At 38.1% G+C, this 20,365-nt stretch overlaps 1 protein-coding gene across 10 annotated transcripts in view; it reads right to left on the bottom strand.

Annotated features, from left to right (window-relative positions):
• Nucleotides 1-20,365, bottom strand: part of SORCS2 (sortilin related VPS10 domain containing receptor 2) — a 533,074-nt gene that overhangs the window by 357,077 nt on the left and 155,632 nt on the right. For 7 of the 10 annotated variants that reach the window (XM_064418746.1, XM_064418748.1, XM_064418747.1 and 4 more), the window contains exon 2: nucleotides 2,243-2,310. In XM_064418746.1, coding sequence (XP_064274816.1) covers nucleotides 2,243-2,310 — 68 coding nt within the window. Of the gene's footprint in view, nucleotides 1-2,242; nucleotides 2,311-5,337; nucleotides 5,444-14,806; nucleotides 14,851-18,596; nucleotides 18,654-20,365 lie in introns of those variants that run through there. The other 3 variants (XM_064418755.1, XM_064418754.1, XM_064418756.1) reach the window with 3 other exon arrangements.

The following is a 20,365-nucleotide window of genomic DNA, read 5'->3' as shown; positions in this document are numbered from 1 at the left end:
CAATATCTGGTCTGTTTTGCACTTGTCTAGATCCAAGCACTTAGTAACTCTTCCAGTTTGACAACTGTGTGTGTCTTCCGCATCACAGAGGGCAGAGGTGGAGGAAGGAGGTGAGCCCAGAACATATCCAGGCATGGATCAGTAATAACCCCTGGCCCAAGTGCTCATCTTAAGCACTCACTTCTTTTGGAAAGACCATCTAGTTCCACCACCACTGCCATGGGCAGGGAGCCTTCCACTAGAGCAGGTGACTCAGAACCCATCCAACCTGTCTGGTCAACAAGCCCCAGCCTCCATCCCCATCCCTGGCTCAGCAGGTTCTGGCATCATCACATCAAGGAGTGAGCTCCCAGGGGCTCTCTTGACAAAGTGGAGAGCCCAAGGCACCCTGATGCCCAGACCCTGGGGCTGTGCCCTGTGAAATTGTAAGACATACGCAAGGAGAGTCCCCCAAGGCCCCATCCCTGCTGCATTAAAGTGGAGCAATAGGCACCCATCACATCCCCAAAGCCTGACACCGCTGAGAGCCCTGGGGACATCTGTGCCCAGCCCTTGGGGCAGGACCTGACCTGTGCCAGTACCAAAGCATCTGGTACATCTGTTTCTTGTAAGTAAAAAGGCACGATTTCCAGATGATGCACGCTAGTATCAATTTTATTTGAAGGCAGTTCACACCAGTTCTTTACACCAGCTGTCAGCAAGGTCTGGATGACCTTGTTTTAAGTGTTTATGTTCTCCAAAGAAAGAAACATTATCTGAAGCCTGGTTTATGTTTATTTTAAAAGACCAAAGAGTTTATTTTGAAGAATCCAACTGAAAATGCTTAAAAGACTATGATAGATACTCTGAAGTATGAATTGGAAAACTTGAAATATATTGCATATGTTGTATGGGCCACTGACAAATTACAGGAAAGCAGTGTGTGCTTACGCAGTTGGGAGTATCCAAACTGTCATTTGGTTGTCTTATTTGCACAAGATGTTGGACAAAAATTAAAACAGAAACAAATGTGCAATAAATTTTGTGTCTTGTAAGTTTAAAGGATAGCTACAAATGAACTGTCATGGCCCTAAAAAGGACACTCTTGAGCCAATGCTAAGCAGTCTCCATTTGATCTTGCTCTCTTTCCTGAATACCTCCTTCTTATGAGTAGAAATTTCTAGAAATACCCTTATTCTGCATGGACCACTGGCCCTGGCCAGACTGGGCACTATTCAGACACTGGTATGACAAGTTACTGCAGAAGCACTGTCACTGAGAAAACCCACACAGTTCAAAATAAGTAACAAGCCTGTTTTGCAGCATGTCCTGGAAACAGACTTTTCCCGCTCCCTATTCCCTTATCCAGTCCTTTTCTTGGATTGTCTCTGTAAAGGTCCTTTCACCCACAGCTGAAGGCCTAGTCCCCATAAAAGCTCTTGGGACAGCATGAAGTTTGTAAGTACCTAAGCCATGAGATTTTAGAAAAACTATTTGTTTCTAGACCCAAATCTTATGAGCTACATTTGAGTTTAACTCTGCTGTCATTTATTACTACTGCTAGAGCTAACCAGCAAAAGTAGCAAGGCAAATACTGGTGCAGTATGACATTTATTGATAATAGTGAAATATTTTAGCTTTTCAAATGCACATGATAGGTCTAGCAAAAATTTGTTGTGGAAAATTTCATGCAATTTGTGCACACACAGGCAACAAGCATATTGGTATCAATTCACAAGTGTTATGGGAATGAGAATCAGTTTAGAAATTTATTTGGATTAGTATTTATTCCCAGTTGTCATAAAACACAATATAACCTACATTGCTGGTATACTTCATCCAGGCAATCCTAACTACTTTCAAAGCAGGGTTATTTACTAACCTCAGTACACTACTCAAGCAGCAAGAATTCCCAAAGGACACATCCCAACACAGTAAGCATTTCAAACTTTTTTACTAAGTTTGATACAGAATTTCTAGGAAAAGGAAAAACATGGTAACTTGCAAAGTAGCATCAAGAAGTTACCATATATTCTCCATCATTCTTTGTTTCTACTGTTAAAACTCATTACAAACTGTAATTCAACAACAGGAAATGCATTCAAGGAAGAGAAGGAGTAGGAGCTGATAACAATCTGGATAATCTTACTACAGTAGCATCAGTCAGCTACCAACACAACCCAGGAGCAGTCTGGAAAAGGAAGGGATGGATCTATTTCAAGAACAGCAGGAGGGAAGGCTATAGAAAAAGCAGAGGACTTACCTCCACAAAGAACTCTCCAGAACTTTCCCCATGTCAGTATGATAATACTTGGTAAGGATCAGGATCACCTAAAAGAAAATGAGAATAGATTTAAATATGTAAACTGATATAAGAAACAGAAATGGGCAGCATGAGTCTGGTAAAAATAAAAGTGAGGCTTCTAAAAATCTGAACATAATTTCACCTCATTTTTAACTCTTAAGAGTTTTGCTTGTTAGTCTAGATTTTTCATTTCTCTTTCTGGGAAGAGTGATTTCAGCACTTGAAGTTTTCTGTAAACCTGGTGACTGTGAAAGACTGCCCATTTCACATAAGCAGTGGAGTTGGAATTGTCACATAAATACTACTACAACGTGACATTCTTCAAGCAATCTTTATGACTTTCTGATTAGGAAAAACCAGCCTGGTTGCTAGTTTAAATTTAGGAGGCAACTCTACAGACACAATTATTTTTTTTAATCCAAAGTGTTAAACAATGGTGATTAACTTTGATTACCCAGATTAAAAAACAGGGGAAAAAAGAGCTCTGGCCTTCCTTACAAAATCAGCAATGCAACTTTCATAGCTATCACTTTTCATTTCTTGAAAAATCGCTTTTTCCCCTTCATGAACCAGCTCTGTGCTCAGTAAATTACTCATCTAGATTAGTAACAGCCAACAGAATATACAAGAAAATTTTATCCACAAAACATCTTCATCCTATGAAAAGAGTCAGTGAGAACTATTTTCCATCTGCTCAACATGTGACAAATTCACTGGTCAAATAATGTAAAGCACTAGTCCACAACCAGAGTATCAAGCTCAATACTATGGATCTTTCACAGGTTTCTTCCTCTTGCTGCCAGTCCATATTAGTGGCTCTTAGAGCCAATGCCCATGGCAACCCCAGAGGGGCAGAACAGGCTGGTCCCCTGCACAGCTGGAGGCTTTCTTTAATGTGGGGTCAACTCCAGTCTCCACCAGTTTGGGGCAAGCTGTTATTTAACTGGCACTGCTCTGCAGTGAAATCTACAGCAAACAGCAACTGTAGGTGCTTGCTTTGAGAATTCAGATAATTAAATATGCCAATAATACATTTGCATGCTGGAGATTGTGAGAAAACAGAATTACAGACTGATGTTATCACATGGAAATAATGCAGTGTTTTACAGAGCTGAGGTATAATACCAGTCTCACTCAGGGTTAGCCAGATCTAATAAACTCACAACACATATTCCTGGATGTATATTGATATAAGCAAAACTGGAAACAATCCATAATTCACAAGAATTATTCACTCCTATTCTCAAAAGAGTCACAATCTGCCAGATCACTTTTTTGGAATTTGATTATTAATAAAAATAAAAGTTTGGCTTATTAAAAAAAGAAAAATAATAGGTTACTACAAGACTTACAAAGCAAAGAGAAAGAATCATTTCCCAAAGGAAAGTGTATCTGTGGATGAGATTCCTGGCTACAGCCCAAGCACGTTCTACCAGGTCAGCTATTTATTGTATCGTCAATGTCTTAACTGCAGCTTTTTCTGGTGCTTGCAGTTAAGAAGAAAAAGAAAGTAACTTCACTATTGGGAGCATCTATTGGCTCCAATTATTAAGGAAAAAGTTTCAGACTGTGCCTTTCCAAACAAGTATAATCCCTCTTAAGTCACAAAAACTGATCTGGAGTTTATTATTTTAAGAGATACAAGAATACGTACTTGGTGCATTAAATTAAAAAAAAAAAAAAAGACAAAAAACCTAAAAATACAAGAGATCATACTTTTTTTCCTTCCATTTTTGCAGAAATGGAGGCTGAATCTTTATCCCTGTACATCCCAGAATTATAAATTTGAAAATTCAGATAATTTTCAGCAACACGTGTTGGAGCTATCCTGCCACAGTTCCTGCCCAATATTCCATTCCTGAATTAAACAGATTAAAACCACACACAGAAAATCCTGTTGGGTTGCCCTCAGTCTACCTGCTTTGAGCATAACCTGTATGGATGCTCCAACAAAAAACCTTCCAGAAAGGCCATTTCTGTATCTCAGCACCTGTCAGGAGTGTTAAAGACTGCCAGGCTCATGGTACTGCTGGTTAGCTGCAGTTCATCTGGGCATGCACACACCCAGCCAGAAAGCCACTGCTGTTCCACACACTTCAACTGACTGGCTTTCAGGTAACTGCAAACTGCAGTGGGGAGCAGCCACAGGCAGTAAAACATCATCTTGATGCTGCAGGACTGGTGCTTTAAACTGAGCCAGAGCTCTGAAAAATAGATGCCAGTACTTCCCAATCTGACTGGTAAATTCTTGTAAAAATTTAAATAGCTTATTTTGCATTTTGGAAGTGGAGAGAATGACTTAGGAAAAAACAAAGCCATAAGAAGCCATCTTTGAACTCTCAAACAACAGTAGCAGATTCCTATCACAACTTAACAAGAATGAAGTTGCTGAAGTGCTGACCATCATGTCAACGTTGTCAGTGGATTTCACCCCAGTATCTGAATAATGGAGGCCAGCTATTTAACAGATTTTACAGCACATTTTACAGATTTTTTAGCCTGTGGACATCTTTACAGGTGATCCTGAAAACAGGATCCAGGTTGACCATAATGGCAGTTTTTCTAAATTAATAGATAGATCCAAAGAACAGAAAGAATTATTTCATAATGAAAGCATAAGTCTTCAGGATCTCTGGATTCTACCCATCATTTTTAAGAGCAGAAGCCTGTTTCACTGATTTCATTTTAATGAGACTCCATAATTACGAGCATTTTACAGGCTGGATTGAAGCCAGTGGTTCATACACATGGTTCTCCTAGTGAAAGTGCTTGGGTGGCCTGTGGCTGGGGAGAGGCACAGCAGCAACTGAGCAATGATCAAAGATATGATTTTTAACCAGTCATACCACCATCAGTCATGGACAGCTGCAATAAATTTAACCTTTTGCTGTTATGATTTTACAGGTAAAATAAATGTAGGCAATGAAGGAGAATTAGATTCATCATATTTTTTACTTTAAGTTGGATTTATAGGATTATCTAGAAAACACTCTATCCAGACTTCCAGAGACTTGTGATTCTATTTTAAACCATTTAAACTTAAATTCACCCACAATTTTTGGAGTTCCGTCCCAGAGTATGACAATGGAGGTGACAACAGTGATTACTGTTGTGTGCCAGGGACCAGTGAATACCTGATGGTCCTTCTGAGCAAAAATACTGAAAGGGAAAAAAAAAATGTGAAAACTTTCAGCTTTTACCACAAAATTGATACTCTGTTACCTGCTTCTTTACCAAAGCATTTGGTAAAAGCCTCTCCATAAAGCCAGTATTTCTCTCTATGTGCTATGGTATGGAAGAGAAATCCCTTAAGATTCTAAGAATCAAATGCAATGTGCATTAGAAGTTAGTTTTCCATGGAAGAAATAACTAGCTGCAGTCAATTCTCTGTGTTAGACCTTCAGAAATTTCTCTACCTCATCCTTCCCCTCATTTTTTTGGTGGGGAGATGTACGGTAGGGTGCACAGATGGAATTTTGATTCTCCCACATCATTCCCCTGCTTCCGTAACTGCGTTCCTGTGTGAATTCTCAGTAGTCACAGCTCAAAACTGTTCTCCAAACAAAGGAGTTGAAGCAGTTTTGATCCAAAAGCCTTTCTGGATATAGACCTGTCTTCAGGGATGCACTGGGTTTTCAGTGAATGACAGACCAGGACAGCAAATGGAAAATTCCACAGGTCTTAATCCCCATGAATAATGAAAGTTAGAATGATCTATGTTTATCCCCTCTCCTTTCCTGTTGCTGTCCTCTGAAAATGCTTTGCAGCAAGGCTGGGCTGAAGAGAGCACAACTTCACTTTACAAGACACAATGTGCTTTTAATCATTTCCTAATAAAATTTTGGCTTTAAGAAGCCCATTTTAATCCTCTCTTTTCATCACCATGTCAGCTAAGAGGGCTAAGAAGGGGAAAAGGAATGAATTCTAGATCAATCACCTTTCCTGATGTTTATATTTTATCTTTCTGAGGAGGATCTGCTAAGATCCTGTTCTTTTTGATAAACATCAACTTTTGGAAAACTATTTTATTTTTTCCCCCATGCTCCCTCCAAGATGCTTTGTAACAAAGATCTCTCTTTTTCTATCTACATGCAGATTCTCACATATAAACTTTTATTTGACCCCTGAAATTTCTGATTTTAGGTTTTGGGGTTTTTTTAAATCTATTCAGAAGTATAATAGCAAAAATCTCATACTTGCAAATGCACAATTACAAGAATGATTGTGAGTTTTTGTCTTTTCTCAAGTTTTTAGACAGTGAGAGCATGCTGTAAGTACTTCTGGGCAGCCAGAGCTACCAGGAAAATAAACTCCTCAGACAGATTCAAGTTTCTGCAAACTTTTTAGCATCTGCTTAATTTAATTCATGTGAATGAAACCACTGAAATCCAAAGAAGTGTTTATGAGAGCCACTTAATACTCTGTATGACTGGAACATAAGCTGCTGTTTTGCTCAAGAACAGAGCCTCACTCACCTTTCAGCTATTAAGGTGAGCCTCACTCACCTTTTAACTATTCCACTGTACACCACAAATATTTTGGTGAGATCAAGAGGTTCTAGGCACATCCTATTAATTTTTCACTACCACCCCCTGTAATTCCAGAATTTTTTTGACACCTAATAATCAAAAAGCTCCCTAACAAATTATAGGCAACCACCTACTGCTCCAATCCCTCAAGCCATTTCCACTTTTGCAGCAGCAGGCTCTTCAATCATCATGCTAAGAGCAATGTTAGTTTTCACATCTCTTATTTAAAACAAAGATTCTTAAGAGAAAAATAAAATTCAGGAAATTATTAATATGAATGTACATTACTACAAGGCTATTATATGGACTAACATACTGCTATTAATAACTACATCATAATTTGATTATGCTAGGAAAACTAAACAGAAAAAGGGCACTTAGGTTGACTCTGTTGCAGCACTATGATAAAAGGTAAAAAAGCAAACATTTAAACCATTACTTAAGCTATTAAGAATTCACTGTATAAGAATCTACTCCTCTCTGGTAATAAAGTTCATAAAAGCAATACACGATTTAATATGAAATACTTAAAGAATTAGATTTCCATTTCTTCCAACTAAATTGTATTGGGAGACAAGAGGCCTTACAGTGTATGAAGTCACTGACTATACCAGTGCACTTGCATTAAACATTAGTAATAATTCCGAACAGTGAATTAATTCATAATTCAAAGTAAGACACAATAATGACTCAATTCCTGTTCCCTAAGAGGTATTTCCATCCACAAGAGCTGAATAAGTGCATAGTCTTAAAAGCAGTGGTTGTGATTGCTTCCAGATTCAAGACCATTTTAAATATAGTACTTCACACATTGATCCTGAAAATATTCATACAGAAAAGTAACTTTAAGATATCAAATAGATCTAATCCACTGTCTAGCACAAAACAGGATTATTCTCTGTTAGCTCTGTACAAACACAGGACAAAAAGACAAACTACTGCCTTCAGGAGCCTACAGCTCAAGCACAGAACACAAGTCTTCAACACCATCACCATCAACCATTACCAGCTCATGCCAGATTTTCAATGCAAGCTCCTAAGAAAATTATGTTTCTGTGATGCCACTCCATATGTATGACACAGTGAATGTATGGGTTTGGCACCTCATCCCTACTTTCTAATTCTAAATCCAGTGGCTGATTTCAATTATATTTAACAAAGTAGACAGCCATATGGCTGAAGTAGCCATATCTGTTTATAGCACAAGTCCATAGCACAGATGCATCTAGAACAGCAATAAACAAAAAAGAACAAAAAATATAAGAATGGGGAAGGCACATAAATAAAGATGCTTCCCAAATATGTTTTTTCCTATCTTCAGTAATTTTTAACTCAGGCAGCTGGGTTGCTACTGCAGTTGTTAGCAGCTGGCTGCTGGATGAGCACAGGTTTCTATGTGGCACTGCCTGACCCACCCACACAAGCACAGAAACAGAGACTATTGTTATGTAACTCTTACTGGCCATCCCCAAAAATCAAAGCTTACGTAGAACTGGTCAGCCAACGTGGACTGCTGCTACTTCCACATATTCACATTGCTGCTCCTTTCTAGAACCATCTGCAGGTCCAAAATTTCTGGGCATGCTGCAGATGCAGAGCTTGCTCAAGGAAACAGAAGGGAACTCAGACTGAATTATTAGAATCAAATCTGCAGCTTTGGAAACTGTCTAACATTTTAACTAGTTGTTTAATTAAACTTCCTGTTCTTTTTCAAACAGCCCCAAACAATGTCACCTCTGACACAAAAATCTCCGGTTTTCTGTCACTGCCTTTTACTACACAACCAGAGGAATTTTTAGGTTTAAATATTTAACATAGCATTTGATAAGTTCTTAAAACCACATTTGCAAACATGCCAAGAGAATAAATTTCTAAAGCATGAACCAAGAATATTTTTTCCTGTCTCTCTAGTCCCCTAATTGTGATTCTTTTTTAAATACGGACTAGCTTTACTTATCTTCCCTACTAATGTATTCTAAATTGAATTAGCAATCCTTCCTGCAGAACCAAACTTATTATGTGAATATTCTTTTTCATTCCCATGAAAGTTCAAGAGGAAGCAGAGCTAACATTGAAACATTGCATATGTAAAGCATCTTTAGTCCCTTCCAAATATTTCAGGAATTCAATATTATAAATAAGCTGTTTACCTCGATTATCACTATTATATAGCTATTCACTACCAGAAAAGAAAAATCAGATTATAAGTACAGTTTGTGAAATATTCCCAGTCTCTCATGTAGTGTTACAGCCTAATAGTAAAATATAAAAATTGAAACTGAGCTTCTAATCTGCATCACTAAATGCTCTCTCGAGTTCAGAGCTTTTTTTTAAAAAAAAAAGAAAAACATTTACATATAAAAATAACTATGATTTTTTTATTTTAAAAAATGAAATTATTATGCAAGACATATGGAAATGGCTATAGAGGAGGATACCACAAGCTGGGCAGAGCATTCCTTTGACGCAGGGCTGTTGGCAGACGTGTTCATATTGGTTACTCTCCCTCACAGCTGCTCTGTCTTCACCAGAACCACAGGATTAAGTATCATTGTACCAAATAACAGCATATTTACCAGAGGTTTCATCAACCTACAATGACCTCAAAATAACATTTAATTATCTCTAAAATGGCTAATGGTGTTCAAATGATACCTAATTGTCTATCATAAAAAGGCTTTATAAACACTGCATATGAAAGCGAGGACTTTGATGCTTCATGAAGAGAAGTCAAAGAACCACACTGTTTAATATCCTTCTTCATCATGAATAAGGGCTGAAATTTATATTAACTGAATATTGTAGGTGCCTGAGTTTGTTCTGTATGAATGAGAAAGATAAACATGGGAACATGGTCTACAGAGTGGAACATGGGCACACTCCTACCTGAAAGGATTTCTGCCAGCACAAACATGCTAAAGACCAAGGCAGTTCTATTACAGTGACAGAGTGATGCTGATTAATATTTCAGTCAGATGACCAGAGGCAGATGGAAAACTTGTTTCACACCTTTTGTGATGTACAGCATGTGTGTTGCACTAATCAGCATTTATATGGCCAGGGATACTTTATCTCTGCTTATTCTAAAGTCAAAATCAGGCTTGAAAATGACACAAAAAAGAGAGTGAAGAGGATTAAATGAGAAGAGGGAAAAAAAATCAGGTTGCCTAGCAAAACAGGAATAACCCAAAACAGATCTGGGGCTGATACTCCAGGTACTGTCTAACAAAAGTCCTCTAGTCCCTCAGCTTGATCATCTTTCCAGTGACGAGTGCCTGTGGGTGCCCCTCCAACAATGGACCATACTCTCTGCAGTTTCACACAGGGCTCAACACCACCCACTTTTCCTGGGTGGAAGTTGGTCTCTCTAGGACTGCCTTTCATTTTAACTGTTTCATCTTACTTACCTTGCTAAAATAATTTCAGAAGTACCAACACACTGCCCCTAGCGTAATGTGAGAGGGAACCATTCCTTCTCAAATGCCAAGCCTGCCTGCTCCCTGTGGCCCCATTCACGATAAATTTGGAACACCTCAAATGGCATTAACAGAATTCAGCTACTGTAAAATACTGGGAATGAAACCCTTTGAGAAGAAGGATGAAAGCACATTTATCTTCAGCATTATTCCTGAAGCAGCAGAACTTCATATCCGTGCCAATGGAAAGGGCGTAAAGGAGCAGAGGGAACATCCAAGTGGGTTAGGAGACTATTAGAGAGGGCTTGGGAGCAGTTGGGAAAATTGGTCATGGGCCAAATACGTCAAAGAAAACATTGGAAGCGACTGAGGGAGTGCTGGAAAGTTCTCCACATTCAGTCTGAAGCCAAACCAGGAGATTTCCAATCTGTGAGCAGTGAGTTTTTGCCAGCTTTTTGTGTTTCCTCACCCAGCCTCTGCCCTAGGTGTCCATTACTTTAAGAGCCATGGGGACATAAAAAAGCTAAGTGGAATTACATAGCATTATCTGTGAAAAGGAACAGTTCTTTCACCACATCATTTTGGATCCCTCTTGTCATACAGACACTGTGCTTTAGTTTAACCACTATGAAGTATAATAACATAATAACTCATCTTAGAGCCAGGTTTCAAATTAGCCTCGCATTCCACTCTTAAACCTCTAATACATTTTAAATGACCCTCAGATCAAGTAGATACAAGCAGGGAAAGATTGTAGGCCCTGATAAATGAGATCTATATTTCTTTATTTTACTCCAAAGACTTGGGTATTCAACAGATTCTTTAGAGACAGTTTTTGCATGTCAGCATTTAATTTTCTGTAGCTAGAGCTGCACAGCAGTTTCAGTCACAAATTCTTAATGTGAAATTCTCCCCCTTAAAGACTGATGTTTTTTATAGTTGGTCTCTCCCTGTGATCACAGATTGTTTTAGAAATATTCTAAATATTTCTTTATGTTATGAGCACTACTCTTTTCTGTTTTCATGGATTTAAGGATAGATCCAATAGTTAAGCAGCACAAGAAGTGGAAGGAAAATATTTTAAATTCATGCCTAGAACACTTCTGAAGAGTTACCTCTACATTTACAGCCTTCTCATGGCTCTTTTCTGTAGAAATGTGGTAATTTCAGTCTTCTTGTGTCCCCTTAACATAATATTTATTTTACAGTTGAGAAATGGAGACAGATGTGTCATCCTGGTTTATCCCAACTTTAAGATAGGAAAAGAGAGAGATACCTCTAGAGATCAGTTTTGCCCATCTAGATGTGAACAGTTCTTTGGAAGTATTTTGTTTCTTAGTGATTTATCATACTGAGGACCTACCCTTCCAGCTTGGCCTTCTCAGAAAGACTGGGTGAATCCCTACCTAAATAAGCTGCAGGAGAAGTCTAGGCAGAGCAGAAAACATCATATAAAGTCAGAACTGAGAAGCAGGATCAATAGATACATCTAAATTCCATATGCTAACCCTAAGGATCTTCTTTTCTGATCCATGATGTTTCCCGGCCCCAACTCCCACATCTCCCCCAAAAGCTTTCAGGGTCCCAAGTCCCTTCCCTTTTCACTGCTAGCCACACCACACAGCAACGCACCCACACGTGGAGTCAGGAGGTCTGCAGCTTCTGTACCACCAATGTCCTGACGTGCAACAGAAACTGTGCCAAAGAGGCAACGTCTTCAATACGGGAATGATTCTTTTTTTCCCTTACCTCCTTTTCCACCAAGGAATAAAAGAAAAACTAAGGAAAGAGTTGTAAGAAATTTGTAAAATTATATCTATCTTCTCAGTGCAGCAGACATATTTCATTTCTTCAAAATGGTAGGGATGACCATGATATTCTTAATTCCAGGGATCTTTACAACAGAATTTTATACTATCAGACAGTTAAAACTTCTGTACAGTGTACATGACATTTACTGTTGTCCTCCATTATATTGAGCATCTCTCTGGAACTGCTATTTATTTTCCAATCATTTTTCCTAATGAGTTTGTTCTATATTTGAATTACAAATGCCTGTCTCTATTTATATTTTATTTCTGAAACTTAGAGAATAGTGTTCTCTGTTTACCACTCAACAGACTTTTTCTTATGAAAATTAACTTATCCAAAAACAAAGAAGAAAATCTGAACCTTTAAACTTTACAAATTGTTTTTCCTCAAGTTAGGGGTTTAACTGATGCCATGACAGAAAGACAGTAATAGCCAGAGCTCAGAAGCTACAGTCCAAAACCAATGGCAGCTTTTCAGCTCAATGCTGTTTAGCAAATGAAGGTATTTGCTGCTCCCTCCTCCACCTTCCATACCCATACATTTACTCAGAGTCTGACCCAAAGTCTGAACCAATTAGAATCTCAATTAAGCCCATTCTAAACACAGGAAAAATAAATCAGATCTTGAAATTTCTTACATGAAGAGAAGGACCCAGTTTTGATGAAACCTGCATTTGCAAGTCTCACACATTCTGCACACAGGAAAAACAACCACATTGTATTTTCTACTAAATGTATTTAATCGGAGAAATTTCTGACTTTAAATGTCAAGTTATAATGGACATGAGACCACTGCAAGAGAATAGCTAGAGCTAAACTTAACGATGAAAGCTTTTTCACCATACAGTGTGAACTTACACTGCCAGAGGTATCTCTAAATAGACATTGCTTGAAGTAAAGTTCACTCACAATGTACAAGAGAAAGCAAGCAGAAGTAACTACTGGAAATTACCTCAGACCTATTGTAAATCTCTGATCAACTACATTTGTTGTTATTTTTTAATACTGTATTTTGCAATATTTTTGTAAGATTAGAGGCCACAGGAAAAATGCATCGCCCATATGTCTAAAACAATATTCAATTACTTTTATTTCCCCACTTTGGAAGAAGAAATAGCTTTTCATCAGTAGAAATTATTTTCCAACCTCTCCCAATCCCATCATTGTCTTAGATAAAGCAGTAGGCCTGTATTTTTCAAAAGCAAATAGGAGGAAAAAGTAGCTTTCAATGCAGCCCAAGAAACAGCTGCAGAAGATTATTTTGCAGACACAGTAAAATGAATAAAACATCTGTTCAAGACTATTCAGCCATCTCCTGAAGACAGAAGCATGTCAAAACTGACCAAGTTTTGGGTAGGAAAAAAAAAAAAAATCCAGAAAAATCTTCTTTCTTCCCTGCCCATTCTTCAATGAATTGTCTTTTTTCCAAATATAAGACCAGTGACATTTCTTTGGGAGGCACAGTGTTAAAAATAAGGAAACAAAAGTTTATTTAAGCTAAAATTTGACTTTTAATAGTCAGTTGTATGAATGGTAACTCAGTGAAAATGTTTGTGCATGATACATGAAAAATACAGAACAAAGTGGCTCAGGCTTTCTTTCTGTGACTTAAAATGAGCAAGGATCACACATCACATCAATTAATACAGCATCCTTATTACTGCTATCTGAAGAGAGAAATTACAAATGTTAAAGTTCAGTGCTGGGAGATTTTAGCTCAGTCCAGGGATTTTTTTACCTGTATTCACAAACTGCCCAGCTCAGAGCACTACCCACAGACACTAAAGCAATTTCAGGGGCATTGATTCCATATCAGCAGGGAAAGAAATCAAGTCCCCTCAATATTCCCTGGTCCAGAAAAGGTGAAAGAATTCTTTAATCTCTGTGACAACAAACTGACAGCAATTTACCTGTGGTTGTTTTTTTTTTCTTGCAGCTTATGTATCCCTTCCCGAAATCACAACACAAACACCCTGAAGTGCATTTCTCAGGAAGGAGAGATATACACATCTCTTAACCAGCTGTGCTTATTAACTAAGTTACCAGTAGATGATGATTCAAAAAATAAAATTACCAACAGAAAGAAGAGATCCAGTTTATGGACATAAAGGTCAGTGGACTACAGTGAAGAAGTAGAAATTATCCAATATCTGGAAATAATGCAAGTCCTCCATTAATAAAATAAATAGGCAGCAAATGTGCTATCAGAGAAATGCATCAGCCAGGAAGGGGGAAACAGATACTCAAACACATCAGTCCAGTTTCTTGGTGTCTATCTTAACTGAAGCAGTGCCTATTTTATCAGTGAATTAAGCTATTTGGAGATCTGTCAGTACCTCAGAATTTTTACTCCTCAGTGCCTTAAAAAAATAGCTTAGAGAAACATGCAGGGTCTCTGATGACAGCTCAGGCAAGTTTTTGCTTTAGTTTTAGCATCCTGGTACCTAGGGTTGTCCCTCTTTCCCTTCTTTTTAGTTTTTTATTTTCTCAGAGCAAAGAATACTAACAGTCTGTGGCTGTGCATGACAAAGACAGACAGAGATCTGCAAACTTCAGTCCCAACTCCCCAGGCCCAGAAACAGCATTATGGATAGATAATAAGAAGTGTAATCTGAATTTTGCAAAATGGATTTGTGTCCAAAATAAAGACTAGTTGCTAATTCTTTCTTTTACTTAAAAAGAAAAAAGCAACTTACATACTCCTCCCCCCACAAATCAATGCATTATAGATACATTTCTCTGGATCTGTCTTTAATTATTAATTACCTTTCAACTCTGCAGTGACTCTCATGGTTATTTCACACTGATAGACCAGAGAAAGGGGTCCATCCCACTGCAGCTAGAAGAGAGGTAGGAGGATGGACAAAAGCAAAAAGGAGGAGGAAGGTGGGAACTGGCAAGCTTCCACGACAGTTTGTTTATTTTAGTTTCAAAGATTATGAAAATTTTATTTTCAACACCAAAGGAAAAAGACAGAAATAAAAAATTAAATGACTGCCTGAAGCTAAATGTTTCCTGCTTAGAATTGAGCTGAAAATCTGTAGAAATAGATATTTCTGCAACTACAACCTTAATTCCAATAGTGTTCAATACAGTGAAATGTAAGTCTTCAAAGCAGGTAACGGCAGATAATGATCACAAAGCCAAATGTTTTCTGGCTAAATTCATAATGAATCCAAGAGGATAAAGGCTACAAAGTAAGTGTTACTAGGGTGGCAGGGAAGGTAACGCTTTCCTGAACTAAAAAAGTATTTTTGCTTCTTGGCAGAGGTTCCTTTATACTGCAAAGTGAAGGATTTCTGCACTCAGGCATCCCAGAGAGCCTGTAAGGCATGTTGTAGGTTAGCTTCTATATTCTCTGAACTGTAGGTCCTAGTTCCTAAGATGTATCTGTAGTTTAGCTTACCCTAAAACTGTTTGTATTTTGTGTAAGATACAGTGATTGTTCCTGAAGGTTTATGTGTCAGAAACATTCTGATTTATTCTAACTGATTAATTTGACGTTTTGCTCTTATACTGGGATGGGAAGAAGGGACAAAATTCCCATAGTCAAGATTGCCAAGACTCAGGCATAAGGAGAAGATGGTCTCTCAAAGCAATGAGGCAGGAATAATTCTGAACAGGGGCAAGGGCCCTCAAAAAGCACAAAACAGAATTATATTTCCTAAAAAGGTTCCCTTTATAAAGAGGTGGTAAGCCAGTAAGCCAGAAATCCAAATCTGTGTGTGCATTACTGCCTCCTCCTAGACTGTGGCTGTCCTCAGCTCCCTGAAGGAACATCAGTTTGTTGAGGGGTGCACATGGGCAGGTGCAACTGCAACTGGAGCCAGGAACATGTTCAGGAGAAAAAGGGATCTTTTGTGACCTCCTGTAGACTGATATTCTGTGGTGTCAGGTAATTATGTTGCTTTAGATTTGCAGCCATTATAAACACAAATAACCCTCCAGTGAAAGAGGTAAATTGAAGGCATCTCAGTGCTAAACCCAAAGCTAGAAAGGATCACCTGGTCCTCTCTGCCCATTCTCCTCTCCTCCTACACTTTCAGACCCAAATCCATATAAATCAGAAACATACTTAAAGCACATCACACAAAATGCAGCTATCTACACTTTAAAAAATATACTGCTCCTACCACTTCCTCTAGCAATGAGTTCCACATTTATTTATGCAGCCAAGCAAGTAATGATGACTTATTTCTTGAGTAAATTTATCTACCTTCGATATTTATCTAAAGGATCTTGTCAGGTGCTTTTATAGAAGATTAAAAGACCTCTTCTGACAAATATATTTTCCATAAATAAGTACTTACACACAGTAATCACATTGCTTTTTGACCTTTTCTCTTTGATAAGATTAATGACTGGCCTCCCTACAATTCACCTCATAAAGCTTATTTTTCAACATCTGGATGATTTTTTTTGGGTCATCTCCCTATCCCTACCCCTCACCCCTTATCTTTAGAATATATTCTCTTACTTGTTCTTGATATACCCTTTATGGCCAGCCCACAACAGCTTTACAAGAACCTCACCACAGGTTTCCAGGAACAGTGATTCTGGGATAAGCCAGCATAGTGCTGCTATTGGAAAACTGACTTAAAACATGTTGTTCTTCTTTCCCTAAAAGTGAGAGCTCACATGGCGAGTATGCCTAATAAAATCAGGCCACGCAGAGGAGGGACTAAATGAATGTATATACATACAAAAATAATCAGCATTTTTTCAACCAGCCCACCAGGTTCTCCCTGAGAATTCAAGAACATTCTAAGGCCAGACATAGATTAAAACCAGCTCTTTGGAGTCTGAGAGATGAATTGTCTCCTCTTGCTTAGCCTTAGGCTTTGTAGACCTACACCTACACCTCCAGCAATAATTATTCTAACTAGGCTGTGCTTCCCTGGGCTAATTGCAAGCAGAATTCAACTGATTTTCTGCAGAAGAGCAAGCAAGTTTTTCAAGAAAAAGTCTGCAGCTGAAGACAAGGAGAAAAAAAATGAAAGCAAGAACATCTTCCAGGTTCAGTTCACAAATACATATATAGGAGAATATCAGCATCAAGAACAAACCTCTTGAGGTCTCTCTCCCATCAAATCAGTTGATTTAATCATTGAGGAAGCTATCCCCAAAAACCTTACATTGGCTTCAGAGTTGCTAATTCCCAAAGCAGCCTTCCATCCTGACAGCCTTATATCTTTGCATGTACAGCTCTCCATCTGTCTCCATAAAAGTGAATTTTTGAATTTTCATCTAATTAGCCATTTCAGATTATGTTTGCAACAGCCTTCGTTATTTTAGCAATTTTTGTGCTACCTACAATTTATCAGCAAATTCATGTCACTATCCATATTGGTGATTGAAAATATGGAAATACTGACTGGCACTGGATTCAGAACAAATGCTTAGAAACTAAGTTAATGTGTTTTCACGAAATTGTGAATTATGTCCCCACTGCTTCCCCAAGAGAGATTTTCCCTTTCCTGGCACTTGCCCCAAATGGACTATTCCAGCTTGTGGAAAACATGCTCTGACTTCTGTAGCTAACAGACCTGCCTTGGATCGTTAACACCCAATATCCTTTTATCAACACTAAGCCATCATTTGAATTCACAGCTTTTAAGGAAACACCATGTGTTTCAACTGTCATATTTACCCAACACTAAAAAAACCTACCAGGAAAAATAAATTTTATTCTCATAACGCAATGCATTACATTCCTAATTGCAGAACTGGAAACAGTTAAAAACGGAAACTGTTCCCTGCATTACATCATGCTTAGCACTAAAGTGGCTCCAGTGTTTCAGTGAACAATGTGCCAAAAGACACTCTCACTCATCTCTCTGCAACTCGCTTCTTCGTCACCTCTCCAGGAAAACAAAGCTTTAAAATTTGTACTTCATATCAGCACTATAACTGAGCACTCTCTTCTTTCAAACTGGGTTTCTTCCCTATCTGTTTTGGTTGGTATTTTCCCTCAGACATGGAATACAACGTGCAAAGGCAAAGATCTAGGTAACTCATCCTTCCTAGTTGCATTCAGCTTCTCACAACAGATCTGGCATATAAACTACATCCCCTCACATCCAGGTAGGTGTGGGGATCTTCTCATTGGTATTTATCATCCAGTAATTCCCTACAACAGCAACATACACAGTCCAGAATACTGTGTCCAGCTTTGGGACCCTGCTGCAACAAAGACTGACAGCCTGGAGCGACTGCAGTAGAGGACCATGATGAGAGAGCTGAAGCACATCTCAGAAAAGGAAAAGTAAGGTGGCACCATTTGTCCAGTGAAGAGAACACTAAGGCAACACCTTCCACTACCTAAAGAGAAGAGAGAGACAGACTCTTCCCAGGGTCTGAGAACAAGAGAAATAAAACCACAGGCTGGAGGGTAAATTCCAGGGGGACATAAAAAGAAAAATAATTGCACCCCGAGAGTAGTTAGGTAGTAGGTCACCCAGTGAGGCTGACAAATCTCTAACCTTGGTGTTCTCAAATCATACCTGAACCAGACAGACCTCTAACAGTTTCACCTCACTTTTGATATGAGCCCTACCTTGAGCAGGGAGCTGGGCCAGATGACCTCCAGATGTTCCTCCCAACCTCAATTACTCTGCAATTCCATGCCGCATGGATGGCTTAAATTAATCTCTTGTGGTTTAATATATTATGTGAATATAATATTTTAAGAGTTCTGTTGATCAAATTTCTAAGTCCAAAACTTTACAGGATGCCAAGTATATTTTAATATCATAACCACTTTCCTCACTTTGTAAAGAAAACAATTTTTTCTATCCTCTTAATAATGACTTCATAAAAAATTTTTGAATAATTTATAACTTACCAACTTTCTCCCTGCTGTTGCAGTTAGCTGTTATCACTATGATAAGCACGCAGTAAAAAGTATTGGTTTTCTTAGATAAAGCAAGTTCAGATATAGGATTGCTACTCAGACTTAACAATCTCTAACTCAGTTTCTAGGCATAATTTGTGGTCCGAGTAACGAGTGCATCATTGGGTTTCAGCTCTCCTTTGCCTTTGCTGTTTTCCTATCCTTTTTCATTATCACATTATGGCAACAGTAACACTACAGCTACAATAACCTAAACCCATTGAATAATACTAAGTAGGAATATACTCACTAACAAGTACTATTCATAACAATCTCTTCCTCCACAAAAATTATTTTGTCTAATATGCCAATAGTTGTACTCAGTTGAGGTTGGATCAGATGATCCCACCAAGGTCCCTTCCAACCTACTCCTTCTGAGGTTCTCTGATTTGGTGCCAGTCATTGGACAGGTTGGTGGCAGAGCTGGGATCAGAGCCAAGAACACCTCCTTTACCACTAGACCATGCAGCCTTCACACATTTCAATGTTCTGTTCCAGTGAGATACTATAGCTCATTTATATATATGGCTAATTAAATAAATCAACAAATAACAATATTTTGTGATATTAAATATTATGAATTCAGGGTATTTGTTATACATGAGCGAGTATATTTTAAATTGTGATGCTCAGAGTTGAGTTAATAATTTTCCCCAGAGAAGGAACAAGAAAACCTCTCATTGCTTTTCCAAAACACTGTTATATACACTCTTTGCAAAGGGGGGGCACTATATACCAATGATACACAAAAGATCTTCCAATAAACTGTCTGTAAAATCTTTTAAAATAATCTTGGTGAAACACTGCACTGAAATATAATGCCACATCACAGGTTGTCATTTTGGAGGTAAAACTATATGCTGTTGCAGTATGTCTTTCACTCAAATTCATAGAACTGAAAAGCAAGGGGAGAAAAGTAGTGGCAGGATGGCTCATTTGACAAAGTACCCTGTAGCAACCACATCAATTAAGTTTGCATAGATCTCCAAGTGTGAGGCAGTTAATGAAACACTGATCATTTTCCCCAACTCTAACTTAGACATGTTAATTAAAAATTAGAAGAAATCATCATCATATAAAATGAGTTCACGGAGAGAGAGTATAAAAATACCTACCAGGCAGTGCTCTGTACATGAGACTTCTTTTCAACACTAATTAAAATGGATATTTCTGCACATGCAAGTCTACCCAATGAAACGCAAATAATAGTGTGAGTTTAACATTTAATGATTTCTCTGTAAAGGAGAAGACTTTCATTTGGGAATGCTATAATTTACTCTGAGTAAGATCCATTTAATCATCATGTTTACTGCCTTCTTTTTCTGCTCACATTTCCTTTTTCTAGCCAGTCATCCAATTGGCAATTTAAGATTTAAATTGTGACCACTTAAGACTTTATCTATTTCATTTCCCAACCCCCATTTTTATTTTCC

The sequence above is a fragment of the Passer domesticus genome, chromosome 4 (genome assembly GCF_036417665.1).
Source record: "Passer domesticus isolate bPasDom1 chromosome 4, bPasDom1.hap1, whole genome shotgun sequence".
NCBI classification, from domain to species: domain Eukaryota; kingdom Metazoa; phylum Chordata; class Aves; order Passeriformes; family Passeridae; genus Passer; species Passer domesticus.
Note: the sequence above shows the minus strand (reverse complement) of the source record. Positions and strands in the feature narration are given on the sequence as shown.